The sequence below is a fragment of the Aquarana catesbeiana genome, linkage group LG03, assembly GCF_042186555.1.
Source record: "Aquarana catesbeiana isolate 2022-GZ linkage group LG03, ASM4218655v1, whole genome shotgun sequence".
NCBI lineage: Eukaryota > Metazoa > Chordata > Amphibia > Anura > Ranidae > Aquarana > Aquarana catesbeiana.
This window is the reverse complement of record NC_133326.1, coordinates 313,515,828-313,542,463: the sequence shown is the minus strand read 5'-3', so window position 1 is coordinate 313,542,463 and position 26,636 is coordinate 313,515,828. Positions and strand designations below refer to the sequence as shown.

Sequence of the window (26,636 nt, the reverse complement as noted above, 5' to 3'; positions counted from 1 at the left end):
ACACACACACAGTGCCTTAAAGTATTCATACCCCTTGAAATTTTCCACATTTTGTCATGTTACAACCAAAAGCGTAAATGTATTTTATTGAGATTTTATGTGATAGACCAACACAAAGTGGAACATAATTGTGAAGTGGAAGGAAAATGATACTTGGTTGTCTAAATTTTTTACAAATAAATATGTGAAAAGTGTGGCATGCATTTGTATTCAGCCCCCTGAGTCATTACTTTGTAGAACCACCTTTCACTGCAATTACAGCTGCAAGTCTTTTTGGGGATGTCTCTACCAGCTTTGCACATCTAGAGAGTGACATTTATGCCCTTTCTTCTTTGCAAAATAGCTCAAGCTCCGTCAGATTGGATGGAGAGCAGTGGTGTACCAAGTGGGGGGCAGGCCGCCCTGGGTGCCACATACTGGGGGGGTGTCAAGGGGCATGTTTGTGTGTTCCTATGCTTGGGCTCTTGCCCTTTCCTGTGCCATTGTCTGTGTTTTTCAGGCCTTCCGCCCGGTTGGCTGGTGGAGCTGTCTGTCTCCCTGGATGTGGCGGTGGGCGGGCATAGGACGTTTTACTATGCCGGCTTGTGCAGGATTGGCAGGTGGCGGAGTGGGAGGCGCTGTGCCTCAGTGGTGCGCTGATTGGCCATATGGGATATGATGTAGGGACCGTGATGCGGCCCTTTGCCCATGATGCGGTGCTCACGCATGCACATTGCTCTGTTTACAGCGCGTTGACGCCAAGTTTGGTTTTCTCTATCTGGAATATCTGGAGCAGGGTAAGAAAAACACTCTCTCTCCTCCTGTACTGCAGGGGAGAGAGAGACAGAGAGCAGCACTTAGTAGAGAACTGCTGGAGTTAACTTTTTAAGTAAACAGCAGGTGATTGGTTGCTAGGTGATCCTAGCAACCAATCAATAGCTTATTAATATGAAAAATTAACTCCAGCAGTTCCCACGCTCTGTTCAGTGCTGCTCACTGTCTCTCCATCTGCATGATTAAGGTAGGAAGGGACAGAGCTGGGGGGTGTCTGTGTAATGTAAAGGGGTCCAGAGGTGCAGATTGCGTGCAGGGTGCTGTGTAATGTAAAGGGGTCCAGAAGTGCAGGGTGCTGTGTAATGTAAAGGGGTCCAGAGGTGCAGGGTGCTGTGTAATGTAAAGGGGTCCAGAGGTGCAGCGTGCTGTGTAATGTAAAGGCGTCCAGAGGTGCAGGGTGCTGTGTAATGTAAAGGGGTCCAGAGGTGCAGGGTGATGTGTAATGTAAAGGGGTCCAGATGTGCAGGGTGCTGTGTAATGCAAAGGGGTCCAGAGGTGCAGGGTGCTGTGTAATGTAAAGGGGTCCAGAGGTGCAGGGTGCTATGTAATGTAAAGGGGTCCAGAAGTGCAGGGTGCCGTGTAATGTAAAGAGGTCCAGAGGTGCAGGGTGCTGTGTAATGTAAAGGGGTCCAGAGGTGTAGAGTGCTGTGTAATGTAAAGGCATCCAGGGGTGCAGGGTGCTGTGTAATGTAAAGGGGTCCAGAGGTGCAGGGTGCGTGCAGGGTGCTGTGTAATGTAAAGGGGTCCAGAGTGCTGTGTAATGTAAAGGGGTCCAGGGGTGCAGGGTGCTGTGTAATGTTAAGGGGTCCAGAGGTGCAGGGTGCTATGTAATATAAAGGGGTCCAGAGGTGCAGGGTGCTATGTAATATAAAGGGGTCTAGAGGTGCAGGGTGTTGTGTAATGTAAAGGGGTCCAGAGGTGCAGGGTGTTGTGTAAAGTAAAGGGGTCCAGAGGTGCAGGGTGATGTGTAATGTAAAGGGGTCCAGAAGTGTAGGGTGCTGTGTAATGTAAAGGGGTGCAGGGGGCTGTGTAATGTAAAGGGGTCCAGAGGTCAGGGTGCTGTGTAATGTAAAGGGGTCCAGAGGCGCAGTGCTGTGTAATGTAAAGGGGCTCAGTGCTTCGGGGGGGCTGTGTAATGTAAAGGGGTCCAGAGGTGCAGGGTGCTGTGTAATTTAATGGGGTCCAGAGGTACGGTGCTGTTTAATGTAATGGGGCTCTGAGCTGCAGGGGGCTGTGTAATGTAAAGGGGTCCAAAGGTACAGTTGTGGAGAGGGGGTACACTGTAGTGACAAAGATATTGAAGGATGCAAAGGTATGCTTGTTAATATGAAAAATTAACTCCAGCAGTTCCCACGCTCTGTTCAGCGCTGCTCACTGTCTCTCCATCTGCATGATTAAGGTAGGAAGGGACAGAGCTGGGGGGTGTCTGTGTAATGTAAAGGGGTCCAGACGTGCAGGGTGCTGTGTAATGTAAAGGGGTCTAGAAGTGCAGGGTGCTGTTTAATGTAAAAGAGGTCCAGAGGTGCGGTGCTGTGTAATGTAAAGCGGTCCAGAGGTGCAGTTGTGGAGAGGGGGTACGCAGTAGTGACAAAGAGATATTGAAGGATGCAGAGGTATGTAGGGGGCACAGTGGGGTGTTTTTACATTTTAACGTGGGGGGTGCCAGATATAGGATCCGCCCTGGATGCCAAATGCTCTAGGTATGCCCCTGACACAGGGGAGAGAGACAGTGAGCAGCGCTGAGTAGAGAACTACTGGAGTTAACTTTTTAAGTCAACCAGCAGGTGATTGGTTGCTAGGTGGTCCTAGCAATCAATTAATAGCTTGTTAATATGAAAAATTAACTCTAGCAGTTCCCATGCTCTGTTCAGCGCTGCTCACTGTCTCTCCATCTGCATGATTAAGGTAGGAAGGGACAGAGCTGGGGGGTGTCTGTGTAATGTAAAGGGGTCCAAAGGTGCAGGGTGCTGTGTAATGTAAAGGGGTCCAGAGGTGCAGGGTGCTGTGTAATGTAAAGGGGTCCAGAAGTGCAGGGTGCTGTGTAATGTAAAGGGGTCCAGAGGTGCAGGGTGCTGTGTAATGTAAATGGATCCAGTAGTGCAGGTTGCTGTGTAATGTAAAGGGGTCCAGAAGTGGAGGGTGCTGTGTAATGTAAAGGGGTCCAGAGGTGCAGGGTGCTGTGTAATGTAAAGGGGTCCAGAGGTGCAGGGTGCTGTGTAATGTAAAGGGGTCCAGAGGTGCAGGGTGCTGTGTAATGTAAAGGGTTCCAGAGGTGCAGGGTGCTGTGTAATGTAAAGGGGTCCAAAAGTGCAGGGTGCTGTGTAATGTAAAGGGGTCCAAAAGTGCAGGGTGCTGTGTAATGTAAAGGGGTCCAGAGGTGCAGGGTTCTGTATAATGTAAATGGGTGCAGGGTGCTGTGTAATGTAAAGGGGTACAGAGGTGCAGGGTGCTGTGTAATGTAAAGGGGTCCAGAGGCGCTGTGCTGTGTAATGTAAAGGGGCTCAGAGCTACGGGGGGCGGCTGTGTAATGTAAAGGGGTCCAGAGGTGCAGGGTGCTGTGTAATGTAAAGAGGTGCAGGGTGCTGTGTAATGTAAAGGGGTCCAGAGGTGCGGTGCTGTTTAATGTAATGGGGCTCAGAGCTGCGGGGGGGGCTATGTAATGTAAAGGGGTCCAGAGGTACAGTTGTGGAGAGGGGGTACACAGTAGTGACAAAGGGATATTGAAGGATTCAAAGGTATGCAGGGGGCACAGTTGGATGTTTTTACATTTTAATGTGGGGGGTGCCAGATATAGGATCCGACCCAGGTGCAAAATACTCTAGGTACACCCCTGATGGAGAGTGTCTGTGAACAGCAATTTTCAAGTCTTGCCACAGATTCTCAATTGGATTTCAGTCTGGACTTTGATTGGGCCATTCTAACACATGAATATGCTTTGATCTAAACCATTCCATTGTAGCTCTGGCTGTATGTTTACATCATCTATTGCCTGCCTTAGTTGTCACCCTGTCACATGTGCTCCTGGTGAAGTCTACATAGTTCACCGTTGCCATTATCAAAAAGCTGGTACATAGTAGTGGCTGAAAGAGGTTGAAGGAGATCAGGTTGAAGGAAAAAAATACTGCTTGGACCTTGATATTGTATGTTATTGCAAATAAAAAAAGTATCACAGACAGTAATCAATTGTTGCTGTCGTAAGTGCACTAATAGTGCCATAGTTTATGATACCCAGTGTTTTACCTAACTACATGTTATCCAGCTTTGGAGTAACATGTACTTTAAAGCGGTAGTAAAGGCTAATAAAAAAAAAAAAAACAAACAACTTCTCTCTGCAAGACAAAGTCATAATGTGCTAGTATGCATCGCATACTAGCACATTATGAAAGACTTACCCCAAAACGAAGCCCAGCAGTGGTACGCTGTCACCACTGAGGAGGCTTCTATCTTCACAAGGTCTTTCTTCTGGGCTCGGGGGCTGCAGCCATTTGAATGGCTGAGCCGCAATAAGGTCACTTCCGAGCATACGCACGGGAGCCACGATCATGGCACAGTGCTCTGGAGGGACAGCAAACTCAGTATGTCGTCCTTTCAGAGCGCAGTGCACATGCACCGGTAACATCACCAGTTGCAGAGCTAGAGAATATCTCCTATAAAGTGCACATTTACTACAAAAAGCTACAGGTAAGCTTTATTATGCTGTAGGTACAAATTCGAAAAAAATTAGTTTACTATCTCTTTAAACCTATATGTTATTGATATATAGATTGGCTTTTCCACCACCTGGTACTATATTTTTATTTTACCAAATGGTATTGGTAAAAATGCATGCTTGAAATGCTAGTTTCTTCTTGCTGAACACTGATGATGGGATGACTTCTCATTGCAGCTAATATAAGCACCAATTGCTTTGAGTAGGTGTTTTTTTGTTTGTTTGTTTTTACATGTTTTTAAATGTGTAGAAATATTTTTCATACAGACATTTGATAATTATTAAAATGTATGTACTGTGTTTTCATCTTTCTACAGAGTGACTGTGAATGTAATAAGGGATTCCGGGGTGATGGAATTCAGTGTGAGGCTGTGAATACTTGTTTAGAAGAGAAGGACAAGTGCCATGCTCTGGTAAGTTTGGAGGCCAGTAGTGAGAGAACATTCCATCGTTGGTCTATTTCTGAAAATACTAGCAGCCTGGCTGGCTCTGGATGGAATACCTTCTAAGTCGACAAGCATTTAGAAAAGAATGGAAAGTCAAAACCCCTAATCATTATACTGGTTTCAGTGACTCCGAAAGATTTTTGAGGCCTTTTGATCCGCTCGACAGCCAGGCAACTAGAACTTCCAGAAGTAGGGGTCAGCAATGGCAACCTTTGTTGAAGGACTGGTCATTTCACTGGGCTTAAAGTCCTTCTACAGCTCTTGAACTAAGGTCCATTAGAAACTGCTGACCAGCGGGAGTCCATATTGGCCATCCACAGCTATTCAGCACATCTATCAATAAGGACATTCCCATGAAAGTCTCAAACTCCTTTTAACCACTCAATGCCAGCATGTTTTTTAATTTCCAAAAACTATGGCAAAAAATGACATAACCTTAATGTGTCCACTTTTCAATAAAAGAGACATTTGGGGGGTGTTCTGGCATTTTTACATTATATAATTATACTCTAAATTGAGGGAAACTATTTTTTTTTTCAATTGTTTAGTTTCTTCCTCCAATATATAATATTTATAAAAAATAAAAGATAAAAAGATAAAGATAATAAAACAAAAAGATAAAGATAAAAAGATAAAGATAAAAGTCAAGAGACATAAAACAGTCTGAAATCTTGTATGACATATTTTTACACCTACCTTTCTGTTTTAGGCCACGTGTCAAAAAGCAGTCTCAGGATTCTGGGAGTGTGTGTGCAATGAAGGATATCAAGGAGATGGGAAAATATGTTATGGCAATGTTGCAGATGTAAGTATCACCACAATCAGATCGCACAACCTCAGAAAAGGTTGAATATTATTACATTAACCAGTCTCAAGCAGTAATTGTTTTATTTATATTAAACATTTTTATAATTACATTTGTAGGTGATTGCCTCACTCCCAGAAGATTCAGAATTTCATAAATGGACTGAAGTAAGTATTAGATGCTTGAATAATTCTGAAAATTTTCAGAGTTTTATAGGCACGGGAAGTCACAAATATTGTGGAAGCCAAATACAAAAAGCAATAAACATTTCTTAAAACAAGCTATGTAAGCCATGTTTGTGTTTAATACAGTATTTAGGGCTGATTACCTGTAAAATAGCAACTTAAAGATGACCTCCGGGCATACAGCTAAATACATAGATTGAATACATATATGAGAGTTGTATTACCGTGCGGTTTACAAAGCCCAGCTACACAGCATAGCCCCGTCTAGCAGAAAAGAGGACCTGGTCTTGCTCTGCTGCAGTTTCATCTTCACTAACAGGTCTCCTCTGCACCCTACACTATAGCCAGACAGTGAAGGGAGAGGCAGCACACTGATCTTTACATACCTGACAGGCTCCTTGTGCTTCTTCTCCCTCCCCCTGTATGAGCTCTGTTGTAGAGGGACTGCAAGAGGAGAATGCCAAGTAAAATTCAGGTATCTTCACTGCTAGCTTTTAAAAAACAAATGTAAGAATTTATTGATGATTGCATGGCTTCATTATTTTTGCCTTTTTATGTCTTCCTGATTCGAGGTTTAAAGGATAAGTTCAGCTTTGGGGACGTGTTGCATGCCCCACCATTTTTTAGGGTGGAACACAGGGCAGCCTGACCACCAACATTCCCCAGGACTTGCCCGCAGGCCATCCTACCGAATCCACACACCGGCCAACTCACCTGTATGCACTCAGCCCCCCCCCCCCAATCCTGTATATATGTCAGCCCCCCTACACAAACACCTGTATATATGTCAGTGTCCCCCATACACACCTGTATATATGTCAGCGCTCCCCCACACCTGTATATATGTCAGCCCCCCACACACACCTATATATATCAGTCCCCCTCACACCTGTATATATGTCAGCCCCCCCACACACACCTGTATATATCAGTCCCCCTCACACCTGTATATATGTCAGTGCTCCCCCACACCTGTATATATGTCAGCCCCCCACACACACCTGTATATATGTCAGCCCCCCACACACACCTGTATATATATCAGTCCCCCTCACACCTGTATATATGTCAGCCCCCCACACACACACACCTGTATATATCAGTCCCCCTCACACCTGTATATATGTCAGCGCTCCCCCACACCTGTATATATGTCAGCCCCCCACACACACCTGTATATATATCAGTCCCCCTCACACCTGTATATATGTCAGCCCCCCACACACACACCTGTATATATCAGCCCCCCTCACACCTGTATATATGTCAGCCCCCACACACACACCTGTATACAGGGCCGTCTTAATAGCATCATGGACCCCTGGGCAAATAATGCTCTGGGGCCCCTACAATGAACACAGCACAGGTAAACAGACATCAAGTAGATAGGAGGCAGACAAGCGGAGCTTCCCCTTTTGGGTGGAGCTCCGCTTTAACTACATTAACAATCATTCTTAAAAGCAAAGAAACAGTGGGAAAATACTACATACATAAAGTAACAAAGCTGTCCTATCATATAATATATATGCTAGAATGATGCTCAGGTCAGTTGTAACAAGTATAGACACGGCCGCCAATAAAAATCATGAAGCACCATCCAGCCTGACAGGGCTTCAGATACTCCCAACATTGTAACCCCTCTACATCTTATATACATCCAGCACTCCTAACTCCACCCAACCAACCCCCCCCCCCCACACACACACATACACAAGGTTACCACCTCCACACCCCTGGATTCTCAACCCCAAATAAATAACTCCCCAGCACTCTGAACCCTCTACACCCTAGATATCCCCCCGAGCACTGTGACCCCTCTACACCCCAGATTTCCCCCCCAGCACTGTGACCCCTCTATACCCCAGATATCCCCCCAGCACTCTGACCCCTCTACACCCCAGATATCCCCCCAGCACTCTGATCCCTCTCTACTCCCTATACACTCCAGATCCCCCCTCAGCATTGTTTACCCCCATACACCCTTGATATCCCCCAGCACCATTATTCCATCCATGTAGTACCCCCTGTTCCAGTGGAGATACAATGCATGTGAACTTTTGCATGTGCCCACCTCCAGCACTGGGACAAGGACTCACCTATACCAATCAAGTCATGCAGTCAGAAGGAGGGGTGGAGGAGGGAGCATCTCTCTGGGCATTCCAAGCCCTTCGGTGCAAACAGTGCTGGACAGCTGGGCTCACCATGACACCATCCACAATGGCACTTCCACAGGCAGGCTCTCAGTGCTGCCGACTCAGCAGCTCCCACTCCAGCTCCTACCCCGCGGACTCCGAGTCCCAAGCATTCAAGCTGCATGGGGCGAGGTCAGAGCATCACTGGCACTCTGGCCTCGCCCCTCTCTGCTGGCTGTGAAATAGGTATCGTTCTGCACGGCGCACTGCTGCCGTGTATCCATCACTCTCAGTGCCATCATCACAATTTCCAGGCAGCGTGGGCTCAAGGAGCAGCTTCTTTGGGGAAAGTGCAGGGGCCCCCCAGGCAGCTGGGGCCCCGGCCTGTGCCCAGGTGTGCCCTCTCATTAAGACGGCCCTGCCCGTATATATGTCAGCCCCCCACACACACCTGTATATATGTCAGCCCCCCACACCTGTATATATGCTAGCCCCCCCCACACCTGTATATATGCTAGCCCCCCCACACCTGTATATATGCCAGCCCCCCCACACCTGTATATATGCCAGCCCCCCTCACACCTGTATATATGTCAGCTCCACCCCCCACCTGTATATATGCCAGCACCCCTCTCACACCTGTAAATATGCCAGCCCCCACACACACCTGTATATATAAGCTCCCTCACACCAGTATATATGTCAGCCCCACTACACACCTGTATATATACCAGCCCCACCCCCACCTGTATATATATGTCAGCCCCCTCACACCTGTATATATGTCAGCCCCCCACACACACACCTGTATATATGTCAGCCCCACCTGTATATATGCCAGCCCCCCCACACCTGTATATATGCCAGCCCCCCCACACACCTGTATATATGTCAGCCCCACCCCCACCTGTATATATGCCAGCCCCCCCACACCTGTATATATGCCAGCCCCTCCTAACACCTGTATATATGTCAGCCCCACCCCCACCTGTATATAAGCCAGCCCCCCTCCCACATGTGTAAATATGCCAGCCCCCCAGCCCACACACACCTGTATATATCAGCCCCCCTCACACCTGTATATATGTCAACCCCACCTGTATATATGCCAGCCCCCCTCCCACACCTGTAAATATGCCAGCCCCACCGCCCACACTTACCTGTATATATCAACCCCCCTCACACCTGTATATATGTCAGCCCCACTACACATCTGTATATATGCCAGCCCCCCACACCTGTATATATGTCAGCCCCCCACACCTGTATATATATCAGCCCCCCCGGCCCACACTTACCTGTATATATCAGCCCCCCTCACACCTGTATATATGTCAGCCCCACTACACACTTGTATATATGCCAGCCCCCCCACACCTGTATATATGTCAGCCCCCCTCACACCTGTGTATATATCAGCCCCCACATCTGTATATATGCCAGCCCCCACCACACCTGTATATATGTCAGCCCCACTACACACTTGTATATATGCCAGCCCCCCCACACCTGTATATATGTCAGCCCCCCCACACCTGTATATATGTCAGCCCCCCTCACACCTGTATATATATCAGCCCCCTCACACCTGTATATATGTCAGCCCCCCTCACACCTGTGTATATATCAGCCCCCACATCTGTATATATGCCAGCCCCCACCACACCTGTATATATGTCAGCCCCACCCCCCACCTGTATATATGCCAGCCCCACCAGTATATATGCAAGCCCCGCACCTGTATATATATTGTAGCCCCTCACATACACAAACCTGTAAACACACAAGCCTCTGGCCCCTCCCTGTAAACAAACAGCCCCCCTCCCTTTCCCTTGCAGTCCCTACTTGTAAAGAAGGTCTTCCTACCTAGTCCTAGTGCGTTTTCACAAAGCTGACATGTTGCTGAGGAGCATAGTACACACGAGGGATGCACATAGTAGCCAGAGGTGGCAGTAAAGAGCTCGATGTCTGAGCTCAATGATACGAGAACAGTAGAAGCTGTGAAATTGTTTCTGTAATGCACAGCACGGCTCCCCTTCACCCGTCCTGCCTTCTTCTGGCCCGGGCGGGCCCCTCAGGCCTCGGGGCCCCTTACATTTGTGACGGCTTTACCCCCCTGATGGCGACCCTGGTGGAACATATAACATGTTCCTGCTCCTGCAGCGACTTGGTGATCCGGGCTCTTGCTGTGACAGCAGTGCTTTCTGAAAAGAGCGCACATGACCGCATCATTCATTCTCAGAGTTCTGTAAATGAACTACAACTACTGTTGTAGTTCATTGAGTCTTCCTGACAGTGTGAAACAATGTACAGGGCAGACATCTCACACTGACAGTCTGCAGGAGACCTGCATGGCATCAGTAATCTGCTGATCACTGGTGCAATGCATTCCAGGCTCCTAAAAAAAAATAGTAAATGCACATTTTCCCCAGTCGTCTTCCAGGACAGCCCTTGAGAGATGGAGCTCCTCCCATCGCCACAGGAAACACGTTGCCATTCAGTTCAAAAGGCGGTCCCTCAGGCCCATGGTCAGTCATTTGTGTTTCCTCTGTCGGAGGAACATCTTGCTGAGGGACCATGAAAGGAAGGACTTTATCTCTCAGGGGCTGCCTGAAGGGAGAGGAGACTGTACAGGGACACTGGGTCCTATCCGTCGGTGCTCCAGTAAGGTCCTTACCATCTAAACTTGTGGCCCGGGTACCATCCAGCAGACAGGAGTAGACCCATCACCCCCCTCCTTCCAGTGCCTGGTGAGGGCCAGTGGCAGGGTGATGCAGGTTCCCCCAGGGTGCGACTGTGCAGCGCAGGTCAAGCGGGTGAAGTGGCGTGCAACGTCCATGGCTTTTCAGTCGCGGTGGGGCTGAAGACACCGTTCGCGTCATTTCTGGCAGAACCACGTCATCACTGCGCAGCGAGACTTCCGGTTCTGGGTCTCCAGGGAGCAAGAACGAGGGGGAAGGCCAGGCTGGGCCTAGAAAACGCTCAACCAGCGTCCAGCTAAACTGGACTAGCGGCGGGATCCTGAGTTGAGGGAGGACCATGGAGGTGAATCCCCAGGACACTCCGGCGGAAGCAGGCACCAGCCAAGCACAGGTATGCCCTGTACACATGGTCGGATTTTCCAACGGAAAAAGTGCGATCAAATTGTGCTATTGGCTACTGCCCCGTTTATAGTCCTGATGTACGTGTTTTACGTCACCGCGTTCAGAACGAACGGATTTTCCGACAACTTTGTGCGACCGTGTGTATGCAAGACAAGTTTAAGCCAACATCCGTCAGAAAAAAGCTGGTGGATTTTGTTGTCGGAATGTCCGATCAATGTCCGACCGTGCTTGGTAGCTAACACCCCCTATCCATTTTTTCTGTGTTACAGGCAAAGACACCCAGGGAGGACAAGTCTGGCCACAAAAAGTGCCCAAACTGTGGGAACAAACTATCCTAAAGCTCTATATAGAGCCTTATGCAGGTGGTGTATTGCAAACCTGCTTAAATCCGAAGCAGACTCCCCCCCGGCTAAGTTCTTCAACTCTTTTAAGGATGAAGTGGCATCAACTTTTAAATCCCTTAGAGAGTTAATTTCAGATGTGAACACATCCACATCTACCAGTAACGCAGCTGCAATTCCCGTTTCGCCAGGTCCTTCAGCTTCCAGCTCAGGGGAGCCCCGAAGAGGCAGGGAGCATAGCCCCGCTTTAGTTAAGCTTAAATCTTCTGACTCAGACTCTGATCAGGATGAAGATCAGGCTGTAGCTAACAAAACTACTAAATACAAACTGTCCCTTGAGGAAGTGGACGATTTGTTAGGCGCAATATATGACACTCTAGAGATTAATGATGAGGAAGTTCAATTGTCAAGACATAATAGAATGTATGAGGGCCTGGGGAAAAAGGAGGCAAAAGTATTTCCACTACATAACATACTTTCTGACCTTATTCGAAAAGAATTGGCGGAGCCGGATAAAAAAGCCTTTTTCTCTAAAAAAGAAGGTTTCCTTTTGACGAGAATCAAGAGGCCGTTTGTAATAAAAATCCCAAACTAGACGCACCACTGTCTAAAGTATCAAAGCAGTCTGACTTTGAGGATATGGAGGACTTAAAAGATCTAATGGACAGGAGAACAGACATAGTCTTGAAAAGGGCTTGGGATGCAGCGATGGCCAACTGAAAGCCAGCACTAGCCACAACATACATAACTAGGAATCTAGAATTCTGGTTATCGCAACTGCAAGAACATTTCGTGGCAGGTACCACAAGATGGGAGCTTATGAAATCCTTCCCTGTGCTGTTTAAAATGACAGGATTCATATCTGATGCCTCAACAGAATCCACGGCACTCTCAGTAGCAGCCAGAAGGTCAGTCTGGATAAAGACTGGGTGGGGAGACACGGCTTCCAAGATGCGCTTGTGCAGTGTCCCTTTTACTAGAAACTTGGTCTTTGGTCCAGAATTGGACACTGCCTTGGAAAGGACAGCGGATAAAAAGAAGCCTTTCCCCACGAAAAACTTTCAAAGAAAATGTTTTGGTCCTTCAAAAGAGCCCCCAAGGACAGATAAGGAATTCAGACCAAAGAAGCATTGGTCAGGACAAAAAGGGAAAGGGAAAGGAGGTATACTTTTTAACCGCCCCAGTCAGAACCCCAAGCCGCAGTGACGTCAGGCTCCCGGTGGGAGGAAGACTAAAGGGGTTTCTCCCACAATGGGACATAACCTCAAACGAATTTGTGTTACACATTATAGGGAGGAGTTATGCCCTGGAATTTCACATAGATCCGCCCTCCAAGTTTCTTGTAACAAAACTACCAAGAGACTCAGAGAAAGCCAGGGCCTTACCCTTACTGATCGGGGAGATGGTGGATCAAGATGTATTGGTGCCAGTCCCAGTTCCTGAACAGGGGGACGGTTTCTATTCGTACATGTTTGTGATAAAAAAGCCACCCGGAAAGTTCAGACTATGAACCTCCGGCCCCTGAACTCATCCAAATACAAATTTTTTTTGCATGGAGTCCATTTATTCCATAAAAAATCTTCCGCAGAAAGAAGTTTTTATGGCAACTTTGGGTCTAAAAGATGCCTATCTACATATTCCAATAAAGAGGCAATGTCAAAAATTCCTTTGGCAATTCAAATCGAAAACAAAATTTATCACTTCCAGTGCAGAGCACTTCCCTTCGGGCTATCGTCATCCCCGAGAATTTTCATCACAGTTCTGGCCGAAGCACTAGTCCCTTTGAGACTCCAGACCATCTCGATTGTACCGTATTTGGACAATCTACTCCTCATGGCCCACTCAGAGAAGCAGCTTTGTCAGGATTTGGAGATAACACAGCTCAGCCTATAACGTTTTGGGTGGATAATAAAGAAAAGTCCAAACCAAACCCAGCAGAAACCATTCAGAAGATAGTGCTGCCGGAAGAGAAGATATCCAACCTGAAACTGAGGCTGTCTTACCTTCAATCCAGTCGCAGCTGCACAGTGAGAGAAGTGATGTCAGCGTTAGGCCTTATGACAGCATTAATACCAGCCGTACAATGGGTCCGCTTCCACCAAAGAAGCCTACAGAGGTTTCTGTTGGAAGAACTAAAAGACAAAGACCTAGAAGAGTACATAATGATTCCCACCAGAGTAAAGTGATCTCTGTGGTGGTGGAAGGACAAGGAGAACCTTCACAAAGGAGGACATTGCATACTACCCATCACGTCCATATTGACCACAGATGCCAGCAGTTGGGGTTGGGGAGCCCATCTCAACTCACGCTGGACTCAAGGCAAGTGGACTTCAGAGGAGAAAGAGTTCTCCTCCAACTGGAAAGAGCTGACAGCTATTTTCAGAGCTTTACTAGTCTTTCAGGAAATGGTCCAGGGTCACCACCTTCAGGTCCGTTTCCTGACAATACGATAGCTGTAGCGTATATCAACAAACAGGGGGGTACCAGGATCCCTGGCTAATGTTAGCAGCCAAGTACATTTTTCAGTGGGCAGAAAACAACCTCAAATCCATCTCTGTGGTACATCTGAAGGGAGAGCAGAACGATACTATAGACTTCTTGAGTCAACAACAAGTTTTGAATCAAGAATGGTCTCTGCATCCAGAAGTATTCGACCACATAGTGGCTTACTGGAGGAAACCAGAGGTGGATCTGTTCGCAACCAAGAAAAATGCAAACGTCCAAAATTCTTTTCGCTATGCTGAAGAGATCAACCCTTGGTGGTGGACGCTCTGCAGAACCCCTGGATCTTCAGCCTGGCTTACGCATTTCCACCCCTCCACCTCATTCCGAGGGTTTTAGCAAAACTTCTAGTAGAAGAGACACGTTTAATCTTGGTGGCATCATTCTGGACCAAGAGACCGTGGTTTACAGCGCTTCTAAAGCTAGCAGATCAACCTCCTCTGAGGCTACCCCTCAGACAGGACCTTCTTTCGCAGGGACCTCTACTGCATCCACAAACTGCCACACTAAAACTATCAGCGTGGCTACTGAGGAAGAAATCCTGAGGAACAAGGGACTATCTGAGAGAGTTTTACGAACTCTACTTCAGAGTCGAAAATCAGTCATTTGAGCTATCTATGTCAAAATCTGGAAAAAGTTTAATGCCTGGTTAGATATTAGAGGGGAGAAAAGCAAGTACACAACGAGTATCCTAGAGTTTCTTCAAGAAGGGATAGATCGGGGGTTGTTGCTAAGTACAATTAAAGTACAGGTCGCTCCCTTGAGTGTATACCTAGAAAACCGCTTACATGAAGATACACTTATCGCAAGATTCTGTAAAGCAGTCACAAGACACAGACCAGTCCAGATTCACAAGACCCCAACTTGGGACTTATCGGTTGTCCTCAGGGCCTTTCTGGGGGTGCTGGGTTCCTGCCAAAAGTGGCATCTAAATTTCATAAGTCCCAGGACATTGTCTTACCTACATTCTGTCAAAATGCCTCAAACGACAAAGAAAAGCTTGCTAGATGTGAGAAGATGTATTCTAGGGTATTTAGAAGCAAGACATTTAGGAGTGCGGATTCACTTTTTGTCCTGTTCTCCGGGAAACGTAAGGCCTCCAAAGTCACTCTAGCTAGATGGATCAAGTTAGCTATTACGGAGGGGTATAGAATACTAGATAAAGAACCTCCTGGGGGTATTAAGGCACACTCCACAAGAGCACTCTCGGCATCCTGGGTGGAGAAGGCTGGTGCCACCCCAGAGCAGTTAAGTAAAGCAGTCACATGGTCAAGCTTTACCACCTTCACAAGGCATTACCGACTAGACCTACTGTCTAGTCAGGACCAGACTTTTGGTAGGAAAGTCCTCCAAGCTGTGGCCCCCCCTAATCTGGTGAGTACTTAGGGATCCTCTTAAGGGCTGTCCTGGAAGATGACTGGGGAAACCGGAGTTAGACTTACCGGTAACTCTATTTCCAGTAGTCTTCCAGGACAGCACGATCCCACCCTTGAATTAAGTTGGTGAATTGATGCTATTACCTGTTCTGATTATGTTTTTCAGTTCCATCCTTCGGTTCTTGGCGATGACTGACCATGGACCTGAGGGACCGCCTTTTGAACTGAATGGCAATGTGTTTCCTGTGGCGATGAGAGGAGCTCCATCTCTCAAGGGCTGTCCTGGAAAACTACTGGAAATAGAGTTACCGGTAAGTCTAACTCCAGTTTTTTCTACCTGCAAAAAAACAATGTACGCCCTCCCAGAGTTATCCGACCACGCTGCAGCCATCATTCGGCTATAGCGCGGTCGGCAAGCTGTTAAAGAGTAAGGGTCCCAGCACTGAACCTTGGGGTACACCACTGATAACCTTAGACCAATGAGTAAGAACCATTAACCACTACTCTCTGAATTCTGTCTTTTGGCCAGTTTTCTATCCATTTACAAACTGATATTTCCAAGCCTATAGACTTTACCTTACACATGAGACGGGGTGTGGGGAACTGTGTCAAACGCTTTTGCAAAATCCAAGTATACCAGGTCCACCGCCACCCCTCTGTCCAAGGTTTTACTTACCTCCTCATAAAAAGAAATCAGGTTTGTTTGACAACTTCTGTCTTTCATGAATCCATGTCTGTTGCTTAAAATATTTTTTTCCAGCAAGAACTCGTCTATGTGGTCTTTTATTAAACTCTCCAGTATCTTCCCGACTATAGAAGTTAAACTAACAGGTCTATAGTTACTTGGTAAAGACTTGGTTTTCTTTTTAAATATAGGCACCACATTGGCCCTACGCCAATCCAGTGGTACTATTCCCGTCATTAATGAGTCCCTAAAAATTAGATACAATGGCTTTGAAATTACAGAGCTCAATTCTTTTAGGATCCGTGGGTGGATGCCATCTGATCCAGGTGCTTTATCCACCTTTAATCTGTCTAAATATTTCTGGACCATATCCCTTTTGAGCCATTGTGGATCATTTGGAGCTGTGTCACTACCACCCCCATTATGGACATGAGCTCCCCCATGCTCCTTTCTATACACAGAGCTGAAGAAAGTATTTAATAAGTTTGCCTTCTCTTTGTTCCCAATCACCCACTCTAGATTATTTTGTAAAGGGCTTACATACTCAGAACCTGACCTTTTTAATATTAATATATTTGAAGAATTTTTTGGGGTTTGTCCTACTATCTTTTGCAATCTGTCGTTCGTTTTGAATTTTTGCGTCCTTGATTTCCTTTTTACATATTCTGTTATATTCTTTAGGTGAACGTATCCTTTAAGTCTCTGCAGAACGTAACCTTGTTTTAGTCAACAGATAATCGTGAATTATTACCCAAAACAAAAAAAAGACTGTAGGCATAATGTATTAATGTATGAAAATGGAGGTATTCCTCCACAGCCTAAGAAATTGAGGTATTCCTCCACAGCCACCAATCAATTTTCTTTTTCAATTTCCTTTAGATTTACCTTCAGCTATGTAGTGTAAGGGCCTGTCTGATTACATATAAATTTAAATTGTTTAGGTTTGACCTTATAGTATATGGTCTTGATAAATTGTACAAGAAAATTGTATAATGTATGGTCAGCCTTCAACATTCAGGGCAGGTCTGATGATAGTTAGTGTCTCAGTCGAAGTAACTCCAGTTTTCAATAATAACACAATAATACCAATGGCCAATTATATATAGACACAGATCAACATTGCTATGTTTCTTTCAAAGTGAAAACAGGCACATACCTGTCCCATTAAGATAAACCTCCTACAAGGTTGCTATGCGCATTGTGCAAAACCTCATTACACATGTTTGCATGCCATCCCAATGTAACTATGTTTTCTATTACAGGATCCGGCTATAAAACCCTTGATTTCATCATCTTCCAATGTGACTGTGTTTGTCCCTTCACAAAAAGCATTTGAAAGTATGAGCGAACAAGACAAATCATACTGGATGCGGAAGGATAAAATGGCAATCTTACTAAAGTAATTTCACAATTCTGATATTATGTCTATCACATTGTTTCCCTTTAAATCAAAAATCTTCTGCACTCATTGAGAATGCAGTCAGATGTAGTAATCTCCATTACCTTTAAAGGTGAAGCCCATACTGTGTGCTGCAAGAAGAGGAATTTCATGGAGGGACTATGAGTGCCAACCTTGTAAAATTGAATGCATAATTCTCAAATTATTTGGTTTTGTTGCTTTTGATTCACCAAAATTATATTGTTTATATTCATATTGAATCCAAAATTACCACACTAAACTTTATAGCCACCAAAATGTCTACTTGGGTTATAAGCAAGCCTACCATATTTCAGCTGATAGGGATGAGCCGAACACCCCCCCCCCCTCCCCGGTTCGGTTCGCAGAAGAACATGCGAACAGGCAAAAAATTTGTGCAAACACTATTAAAGTCTATGGGACGCGAACGTGAAAAATCAAAAGTGCTCATTTTAAAGGCTTATATGCAAGTTATTGCCATAAAAAGTGTTTGGGGACCCGGGTCCTGCCCCAGGGGACATGTATCAATGCAAAAAAAAGTTTTAAAAACAGCCGTTTTTTCGGGAGCAGTGATTTTAATAATGCTTAAAGTGAAACAATAAAAATGAAATGTTTCTTTAAATATCGTGCCTGGGGGGTCTCCTTGATCTGCCTGTAAAGTAGCGCATCTTTCCCATGTTTATAACAGTACCACAGCAAAATGACATTTTCAAGGAAAAAATTTAATCTAAAACTGCTCGCGGCTGTAATGTATTGTTGGATCCCGGCAATATAAATAAAATCATTGAAAAAAATGGCGTGGGTTCCCCCCAGTCTATTACCAGGCCCTTTGGGTCTGGTATGAATATTAAGGGGAACCCTGTGCCAAAAATACCCAAAAAAATGGCTTTTATGTCCCCCCCAAAATCCATACCAGGCCCTTCAGGTCTGGTATGGATATTAAGGGGAACCCCACACCAAAATGTAAAAAAATGGCGTTGGGGTCCTCCAGGCCCCCAGGCACTATATACTCTGAACAGCAGTACATATATTATACGGCCTGCCCTATATACTCTGCAGAAAAATTGGGCCTTAGGTGTTGGTAGTGCCTGAACACTGTAAGCCCTCACAGTTACTCTTGTTGGGCGCAGGAACGGGCCCTACTGTGAAATATTATATCAAAAATTGTAATTACATGGCCCTGTTAAACAGGGGCAAAAAATTGGGCCTTGGGTGGTGGTGCAACAACACTGTAACCCCTCACAGTTACTCTTTTTGGGCACAGGAATGGGCCCTGCTGTGAAATATTATATCAAAAATTGTAATTACATGCCCCTGTTAAACAGGGGCAGAAAAATTGGGCCTTGGGTTCTGGTGGTGCCACAACACTGTAACCCCTCACAGATACTTTTGTTTGGTGCAGGAACGGGCCTTTCTGTGAAATATTATATCAAAAATTGTAATTACATGCCCCTGTTAAACAGGGGGTAGAAAAATTGGGCCTTGGGTGGTGGTGCCCTAAACCAAAAATATTGTTGGAAGCAAACATCATCAAGATTGAGGAAGAATAAGATAGTCAGCATAGGCAGTCTTCAAGGGATCCTAGATCCATTGCAAATTCAATCAGTTACATCAGCATCAGGGGCTTGATAGCTGCTGATTCAAGACTGATTCATTTTTATGAATGTGAGCCTATCAACGGAGTCTGTGGACAGGTGCACTGTTTGATCTGTTACAAACCCTCCAGCAGCACTGAATGTGCGTTCAAAAAGCATGCTGGATGCAGGACAGTCCAGTAGCGCGATTGCATATTGAGCAAGTTCTGGCCAGTGGTCCATCCTCAAGACCCAGCAACCCAGTGGATGCTCTGTTGAAAGGTCTCCAAGTCTGCTCTTGCCCCTAGATATTCCTGCACCATATAATGCAGACACTGGCCATGGTTGCTTGAACCGATCAGACCATGGCACTGAGGACTGAAAAATAGTTTAAAGGCATCGGTCAGCCGGCCACCTTCTTCACCGCTCTTCCTCTGACTGAACGAAGCCTCAGTAACACGTTGTCCAGCACCAGGAAATGGTAACCTCCCAGGGTCTGAAAATGCCTTACACAAATCTTTTCTTCAAGGCCTCCTGAAGATGTTTCATCCTCTGCTCCCTCTGTGAAGGCAGGATGAGTTCTGCAACTTTACCCTTGTAACGTGGATCAAAAAGGGTTGCCAGCCAGTAATGAACCCTCTCCTTTATACCTGAATCCTAGGCTCCTTTCATAGGCTTTGCAGAATCAGGGAGACCAGGCATTCAATTCTGAGTCCTCTGGGTCACTAAGAATCACATTATCCGTAACTACCTCCTCTCAGCCACGTACAACTCCTTGGGTTTCTGGGGACTGAAAACCATCCCTTGAAGACTGTTGCTGAGTGTTATACTCTACATCCATGCTGACACAATCCTTCTCCTCCTCCTCCTCTTTTTCCTGTGTGTTTGACGGGCCTGCAGGAATGCTATCTGCATAAAGGGGGCCTTGAGAGGTAAGGAAGCACGGAGCACTGCTGGTTCAGAGGACAAATCTGCAGAAGAGGCCATAGAGGAAGAAGAAGAGGAGGGGGTGGAGGAGAGAGCTGTGGCAGAATCACCACTAGCATTTTGGAGGCATGGTGGCGTAACAAGCTCCAACAACACTGAACCCTGTCCTGCATCCTTCCCAGCTACCAGCAGAGTTACCCAGTGTGCCATGAAGATAAGGTGCCTGCCCATGCCTGCTGGACCACAAGTAAGCGGTAATATGAACCTTACTGCTGACCTCCCTGTCCAACGAGGCCAAAACATTGCCTTCCGCATGCTGGTGGAGAGCTGGAATGGCCTTCCGTGAAAAGAAATGGCATTTTGGAACCTGCCATTGAGGTACAGTACATTTCCACAAATTCAGGAAAGGGGGTAGAGTCTACCAGCTGAAAAGGCAGCAGTTGCAGTGCTAGCAATTTGGCCAAGCTAGCATTTAGACGCTGAGCATGTGGATGGCTGGGACCGAATTTTTTTTACGGTTCAGCAACTGGGTAGGGAAATTTGCCTGTTAAAGTCAATTGGTGGTGTACTGCTAGCAGACTGGCTGCAAGTACTTGGGACAACTATTGCTATACCTTCATTCCTCTCAGTGCAGGTTTTTGAGAGAACTGGAGATATAGTAGGGTTGGAGATCCCAGATGAGGACCAAGGAGAAGTCCGCCTTTTTCTATGATGTGGGTCTTTCAAGTGCTGTTGCCAACGGACTGCATGGTAGGTCGTCATATGTCTGGTCAAGCATGTGGTGCCCAATCGGCTGATCCGCTTCAGACATAGGTTGCAAACAGCAACGGTGCGATCTGCTACACACGTGTTGAAAAAGGCCCACACCAAGGAACTTTTAAAAGTCAGCGGGGAGTCAGCAGCACCCTGCACCTGGAGAGGTCTGCGGTGTGATGCAATAGGGTGGCTGCCCTTAAGCTTCCCCCTAAAGGAAAACCTGCCTCGTTGGAGTTGTGCCTCCTCCTTCTCTCAGGCACCCAAGTAGTCAGTGACCTCATCATCCCCTCCCTCCTCGTCACTGGAGCAAGCTTGGCAGTATGCTGCAGCTGGGGGAACATGACTGCCAGTTCCTTGTCCTTCTGTGGCACCCCCTCTCTCTAGGCTCACATTACTCCCTTCCTCAACCTGTGAACCAACATCAGAGCCTTCAAATCGCTGCGCATCTTCCAGCAGCATATAACCGACACTGTGGTCGAATAATTCTGGGGACTCCTCCGTGCATGATGGTGGGGCTACGGAAGGAGTGACTGTCGACAAGGAGCTGGTGGAATAGGCCACTTTGGCAGCCGCGTTACTCTGAGCCTGGGTGACAGAGGATGAGGAAGATGAGGACAGCTTCGTTATCCACTCCACCAACTCTTCTACTTGATATACAAGTATCGTCATGTCACAACTAAGTATAAAAGAGAAGTGAAGTGCCTGTAAGTGTAGCAATATGCTTACATTTAATAAAGGCACAACATTTAGCAACTCACATGGTTGATGATTAAAACAGGCACATCTAAGTATGCAAGTTGAATGCTGTACCTTCATTAAATGTAACCATATTGCTACACTTAGAGGCGCCTCTCTTCTCTTTAATACACTGTAGCTCCTGCTGGATTTTGCTTCTAATCCCCTTGTGGAGGCTTCCATTTGTGGATGGACATTTTATGGTTACACAACCTGGTCACATTGCTATAATCTTTTTATATGGACTTTAAACTGAATGACTTATGAATAAATGGTTGTGGGACGAAACATCTGAGTTTCCATTATATGAGAAAACTTGCTTTGATATAAGAGTGCTTTGGATTACAAGCATGTTTCTGGAACGAATTATGCTTGCAATCCAAGGTATTACTATATATATATATATATATATATATATATACCGCCTGAAGTGTATTAGAAACAGCACACCACCAAATGCACTGTAGATATAGACTACACTGGATGCAGAGTATAATAAATATATATATACTAGACTGTGTGTGTGTGTGTGTGTATATGTATATGTATGTGTGTATATATATATATATATATATATATATATATATATATATATATATATATATAAAATTAATACACTGCCTGCACTGACTTAGAGTAGAGTAAACACTGAATATAAAGTCTATGCTAAATGCAGAGTGTATATATATATATATATATATATATATATATATATATATATATATATATATATATATATATAATATTAGACTGACTGTTTATATATATCAAATACTAACTAAATAACCTGCCTGCTTAATCTAACTCAAGCTATCTCTCTGTACACGCCAACAACACTACACAGTGTTATATATCTTATATAGTGGACTTAGTCCCCCTGAGCCATGATTGGCCAAAGGCATTCTGCCCTTGGCCAATTATTGCTCTCTCAGCAGAGCACGCTGTGATTGGCCAAAGCATGCAGGTCAGGTGCAATGCACTGCAATCTCACAGTACATTATGGGGTATTCTGCGGTGCTCGAATTTCCCACGAACGCCCCATATGTTCAGTTTGTTTTAGAACAAACGAACACCCGATGTTCGAGTCAAACTTACGTTTGACTCGAACCGCTGGCTCATCCCTATCAGCTGACTTCTTTTACTGCAGGTTAATCCAGATTAAAAGAAAAAGGACCATGTTACTGCTATGAGCAATGTTAATTAATGTGGATCTCCTCTCCATTTATGCCAAAACATGTTTTAAAGTCACAATGGAAAGCGAGGCAGCAGCCCATTGTGCAGCAAAAAGAGGAATTCACTGGAGCAAAGTTAGGGTGCCAGATGCTCTGGTTGCACAGACCAATGTAATATCACACTGTAGCTGCTGCCATAAACTCTATACTTTAATGTCTAAAGCTATATTTTCATCCTTCCAGGTATCATATATTATCTGGTGTATTCCGATCTGATGACATAAAGAATCTGTCTTCATCTGACATGTTGGCCACCTCTCTTAAAAATAACTTTCTCAAACTTTCTAAGGATAATGGGGTAAGTTACAAAATGCTGGAAGGTCTCATGAAAAGCCAGAAAGGCATAATCATAAAATACAGTTTATACCCAGAAAATCTTTGCTCTGAGCACTGTTTGGTTTGCAGCTGTTAAAATCCCAGTTAAAAAAGCATAGTAAACTGCTTATCGAGCTAGCAGAGTTTGGGAGACTAATCGATCCCTGATGTCTCCATAAGGAGTAGCTGTGCCTTGCACAATGCTATTATATAGGGGGCTTGTTAGCCCTCTTGTGATAGCAATAACATTTTAATGTAAAAAAAAAATTAAAACATTTGAAGCATAATAAATGGATTTTTAAAACAGCTTACCTGTAAAATCCTTTTCTTTATCGTACATCACGGGACACAGAGCACCATAGTAATGACTATCTGGGTTATATGCTACCTTTAGGTGATTGGACACTGGCAACCAATAGTAAGAAGGTTCCTCCCATATAACCCCTCCCATACAGGAAGTACCTTTAGTTTTGTAGCAAGCAATGAAGATCCCAGAAAAAAGATTGTACTCCAAGAAAAGAATTTTACAGGTAAACTGTTTTAAAAATCAATTTTTCTTTATCGTACATCACGGGACACAGAGCACCATAGTAATGACTATCTGGCATGTCCTAAAGCAATGCATTTGAGGGGAAGGAACATAGTATTCCTAGACCCCTTTTAGGCCCAAAATGTAAAAAGCTGCTTGCAGCACGCTGTGGCCAAAAACAGTCTCCTTTTGAGATCTAACATCCAGTTGGTAAAACCTGGTAAATGTATGAACCGAAGATCAAGCAGCTGCTTTGCAAACCTGAGCCATAGTGCTGACGCACAGCCCATGATGTACTGACTCCTCTAGTAGAATGAGCTTTGAGATATCGAGGTGGAACCTTGTGTTTCAACTCATAAGCCTGGATAATAACCTGGTGAATCCACCTAGAAATAGTTGAACTAGTTGCTGCCTGTCCCTTTTTAGGACCTTCTGGCAGAATGAAAAGAGAGTCAGTCTTCCGAAAAGGAGCTGACATATCCAAGTAAACCTTTACTGCTCTCACCACATCTAGTGAGTGAAGTGATCTTTCCTTCTTGGACCTAGGGTCTGGAAAGAAGGAAGGCAAAATAATATCCTGATTCAAGTGAAAACTGGAGACCACTTTAGGTAAAAAATCTGGACGGGGTCGCATCACCACCTTGTCCTGATGAACAAACAGATAGGGTTTTTTTACAAGAAAGGGCGGCCAATTCTGACACCCTTCTAGCCGAGGTTATGGCCACCATAAAGACCAATTTCCTAGTTAATAGGATCAAAGGAATATGCCTAATAGGTCCAAAGCTGATAGCACCAAGTTCAAATCCCAGGGGTATAATGGCGGCTTAACCGGCGGCCTTAAGTGCATCACCCCTTTGATGAAGGCTCGCACTAGAGAATGAGATGCGATTGGCCTCTGGAAAAAAATTGATAAGGCCAAAATCTGTCCCTTAATGGTCCCTAGAGATAGATTTAAATCAATTCCTGTTTGAAGAAAGGCAAGGACCCTCCCAATAGTATACTTGCGAGGGTGCCATTTTCTCCTCTCGCACCAGGAAATGTATGATTTCCAGACCCTATGGTAAATCTAGAAACTGGCTTTCTAGCATTTATCAGAGTAGACAGAACAGACCCTCTGATACCACGGTCTTTCAGTACCCTGGTCTCAATAGTCATGCCATCAAATTCAGCGACCGTAAAGAAGGATGGTATATGGGACCTTGGGACAACAGGTCTGGGCGGTAAGGGACGCACAATGGGTCTCCTACCACCATCCTCACAATTTCTGAGTACCAGGACCTCCTGGGCCACCCTGGGGCCACCAGAATTACTGTTTTCTGCTCCACCTGTATCCTGTGTAACAGATGCAGCAGCATCTGGATCGGAGGAAAATCGTAAATTAGGGAATACCGATCCCAGGGAATCACCAGTGCATCCGTCCTTACGGCAAGCGGATCCCTGGTCCTGGATACAAAGCTGTCTACCTTGGCATTGAACCTGGATGCCAGAAGATCCACCTCTGGCATCCCCCAATGCTGGCAGATTTGAAGGAAGACTTCGGGGTGAAGGGACCACTCCCCCGGTAACAATTGCTGAGGACTTAGGTAGTCTGCCTGCCAATTGTCCACACCTGGAATATAGACTGCCGACAAAAACAGCACGTGCCTCTTCGCCCAAGTTAATATGTGATTCACTTCCCTTTGGGCTGCACGGCTCTGGGTGCCCCCTTGGTGGTTGATGTATGCCACAACTGTGGAGTTGTCGGACTGGATTCTGACCGGAAACCCCCGCAATCTGGTTGTCCAAAATAGGAGAGCCAAGCGAGCTGCGCGGATTTCCAGCAGATTGATGGGCAAGGTTCTCTCTACCTGGGACCATTTTCCCTGTACAGAGGCCTCTTCCAATACCGCTCCCCAGCTGAGACGACTGGCGTCTGAAGTTACCACCTTCCAGGTTACCGGCGGAAAGGACTTCCCGCCCCTTAAGTTGCTGGTCCTTGACCACCAAGAAAGGTCCTGTTTTACCCTTGGGGATAGAAACATTGGATGGTCCAAGGCTAGAACAGACTTGTTCCAAGCCTCCAGGATAGTTTTCTGGAACAACCTGGAGTGAAACTGTGCATAAGGAACTGCGCTGAAAGATGACACCATCTTGCCCAGCAGTCTCATGCACAATAGAATTGAGGGTCTTTCTACCCTTTTGATTTTCCTGACCAGCTCCACTATCGAGCTGACCTTTAAGGGGGGTAAAAACATCCTTTCCTGGGTCGTATCCAGGATCAGGCCTAGATATGTCAGTATTTGAACTGGATGAAGGGCCAATTTGTCCATATTCAGGATCCAGCCTAGGCCTCTCAGAAAATGAACAGTAGTTGAAACATTTTCTATCAGGGCAGAATAGGACTGGTCCTTTAACAGAAGGTCATCTAGATATCTTATCACCAATATTTTTTGGGACCTTAGAGAAGCCAATACTGGAGCCAACACTTTTGTGAAGACTCGAGGGGCCGTAGCCAGACCGAATGGAAGTGCTACAAACTGGAAATGACACCCCTCTACTGCGAAGCATAGAAATCTTTGATGTTGGCTGAAAATCGGCACATGCAGGTACGCATCCTTGATGTCTATGGATGCTAAAAAATCCCCTTTTTTTAAGGATGCGATCACTGAACGAACCGTTTCCATACAGAAGGTTCGGACCCTTAGAAAGGAATTGAGGGACTTGAGGTCCAGAATGGGCCTTACCTCCCCATTTGGTTTCGGCAATGTAAACAGGTTCAAATAAATCCCCTTGAATCCTTCTTTGTGCGGAACCTTGATAATCACCCCTTGCCTTTTTAGCTGTTCTTTTCTCTGGGTCCGATGGGACTCTTGATATCAGAAACCGATTTGGGGGAAAATCCTGGAATTCTATTTTGTAACCTTGTGTTATAGTGGAAATGACCCACCTGTCCTGCACCAACCTTGCCCAAGCATCTGTGAACCGCCGCAGTCTGCCCCCCACCTGTAAGAGTGGGGGCGCCCCTTCACAAGGAGGACTTGGCATTTGCTTTGTCCGGCTTCTGAGTTCAAGGT

General features: G+C 45.7%; 1 protein-coding gene across 1 annotated transcript in view; it reads left to right on the top strand.

Annotated features, from left to right (window-relative positions):
• Nucleotides 1–26,636, top strand: part of STAB2 (stabilin 2) — a 263,642-nt gene that overhangs the window by 104,213 nt on the left and 132,793 nt on the right. Inside the window, exons 26-30 of the mRNA XM_073620305.1 lie at nucleotides 4,840–4,935; nucleotides 5,678–5,773; nucleotides 5,893–5,940; nucleotides 17,361–17,497; nucleotides 22,923–23,037. Coding sequence (XP_073476406.1) covers nucleotides 4,840–4,935; nucleotides 5,678–5,773; nucleotides 5,893–5,940; nucleotides 17,361–17,497; nucleotides 22,923–23,037 — 492 coding nt within the window. The remainder of the gene's footprint in view (nucleotides 1–4,839; nucleotides 4,936–5,677; nucleotides 5,774–5,892; nucleotides 5,941–17,360; nucleotides 17,498–22,922; nucleotides 23,038–26,636) is intronic.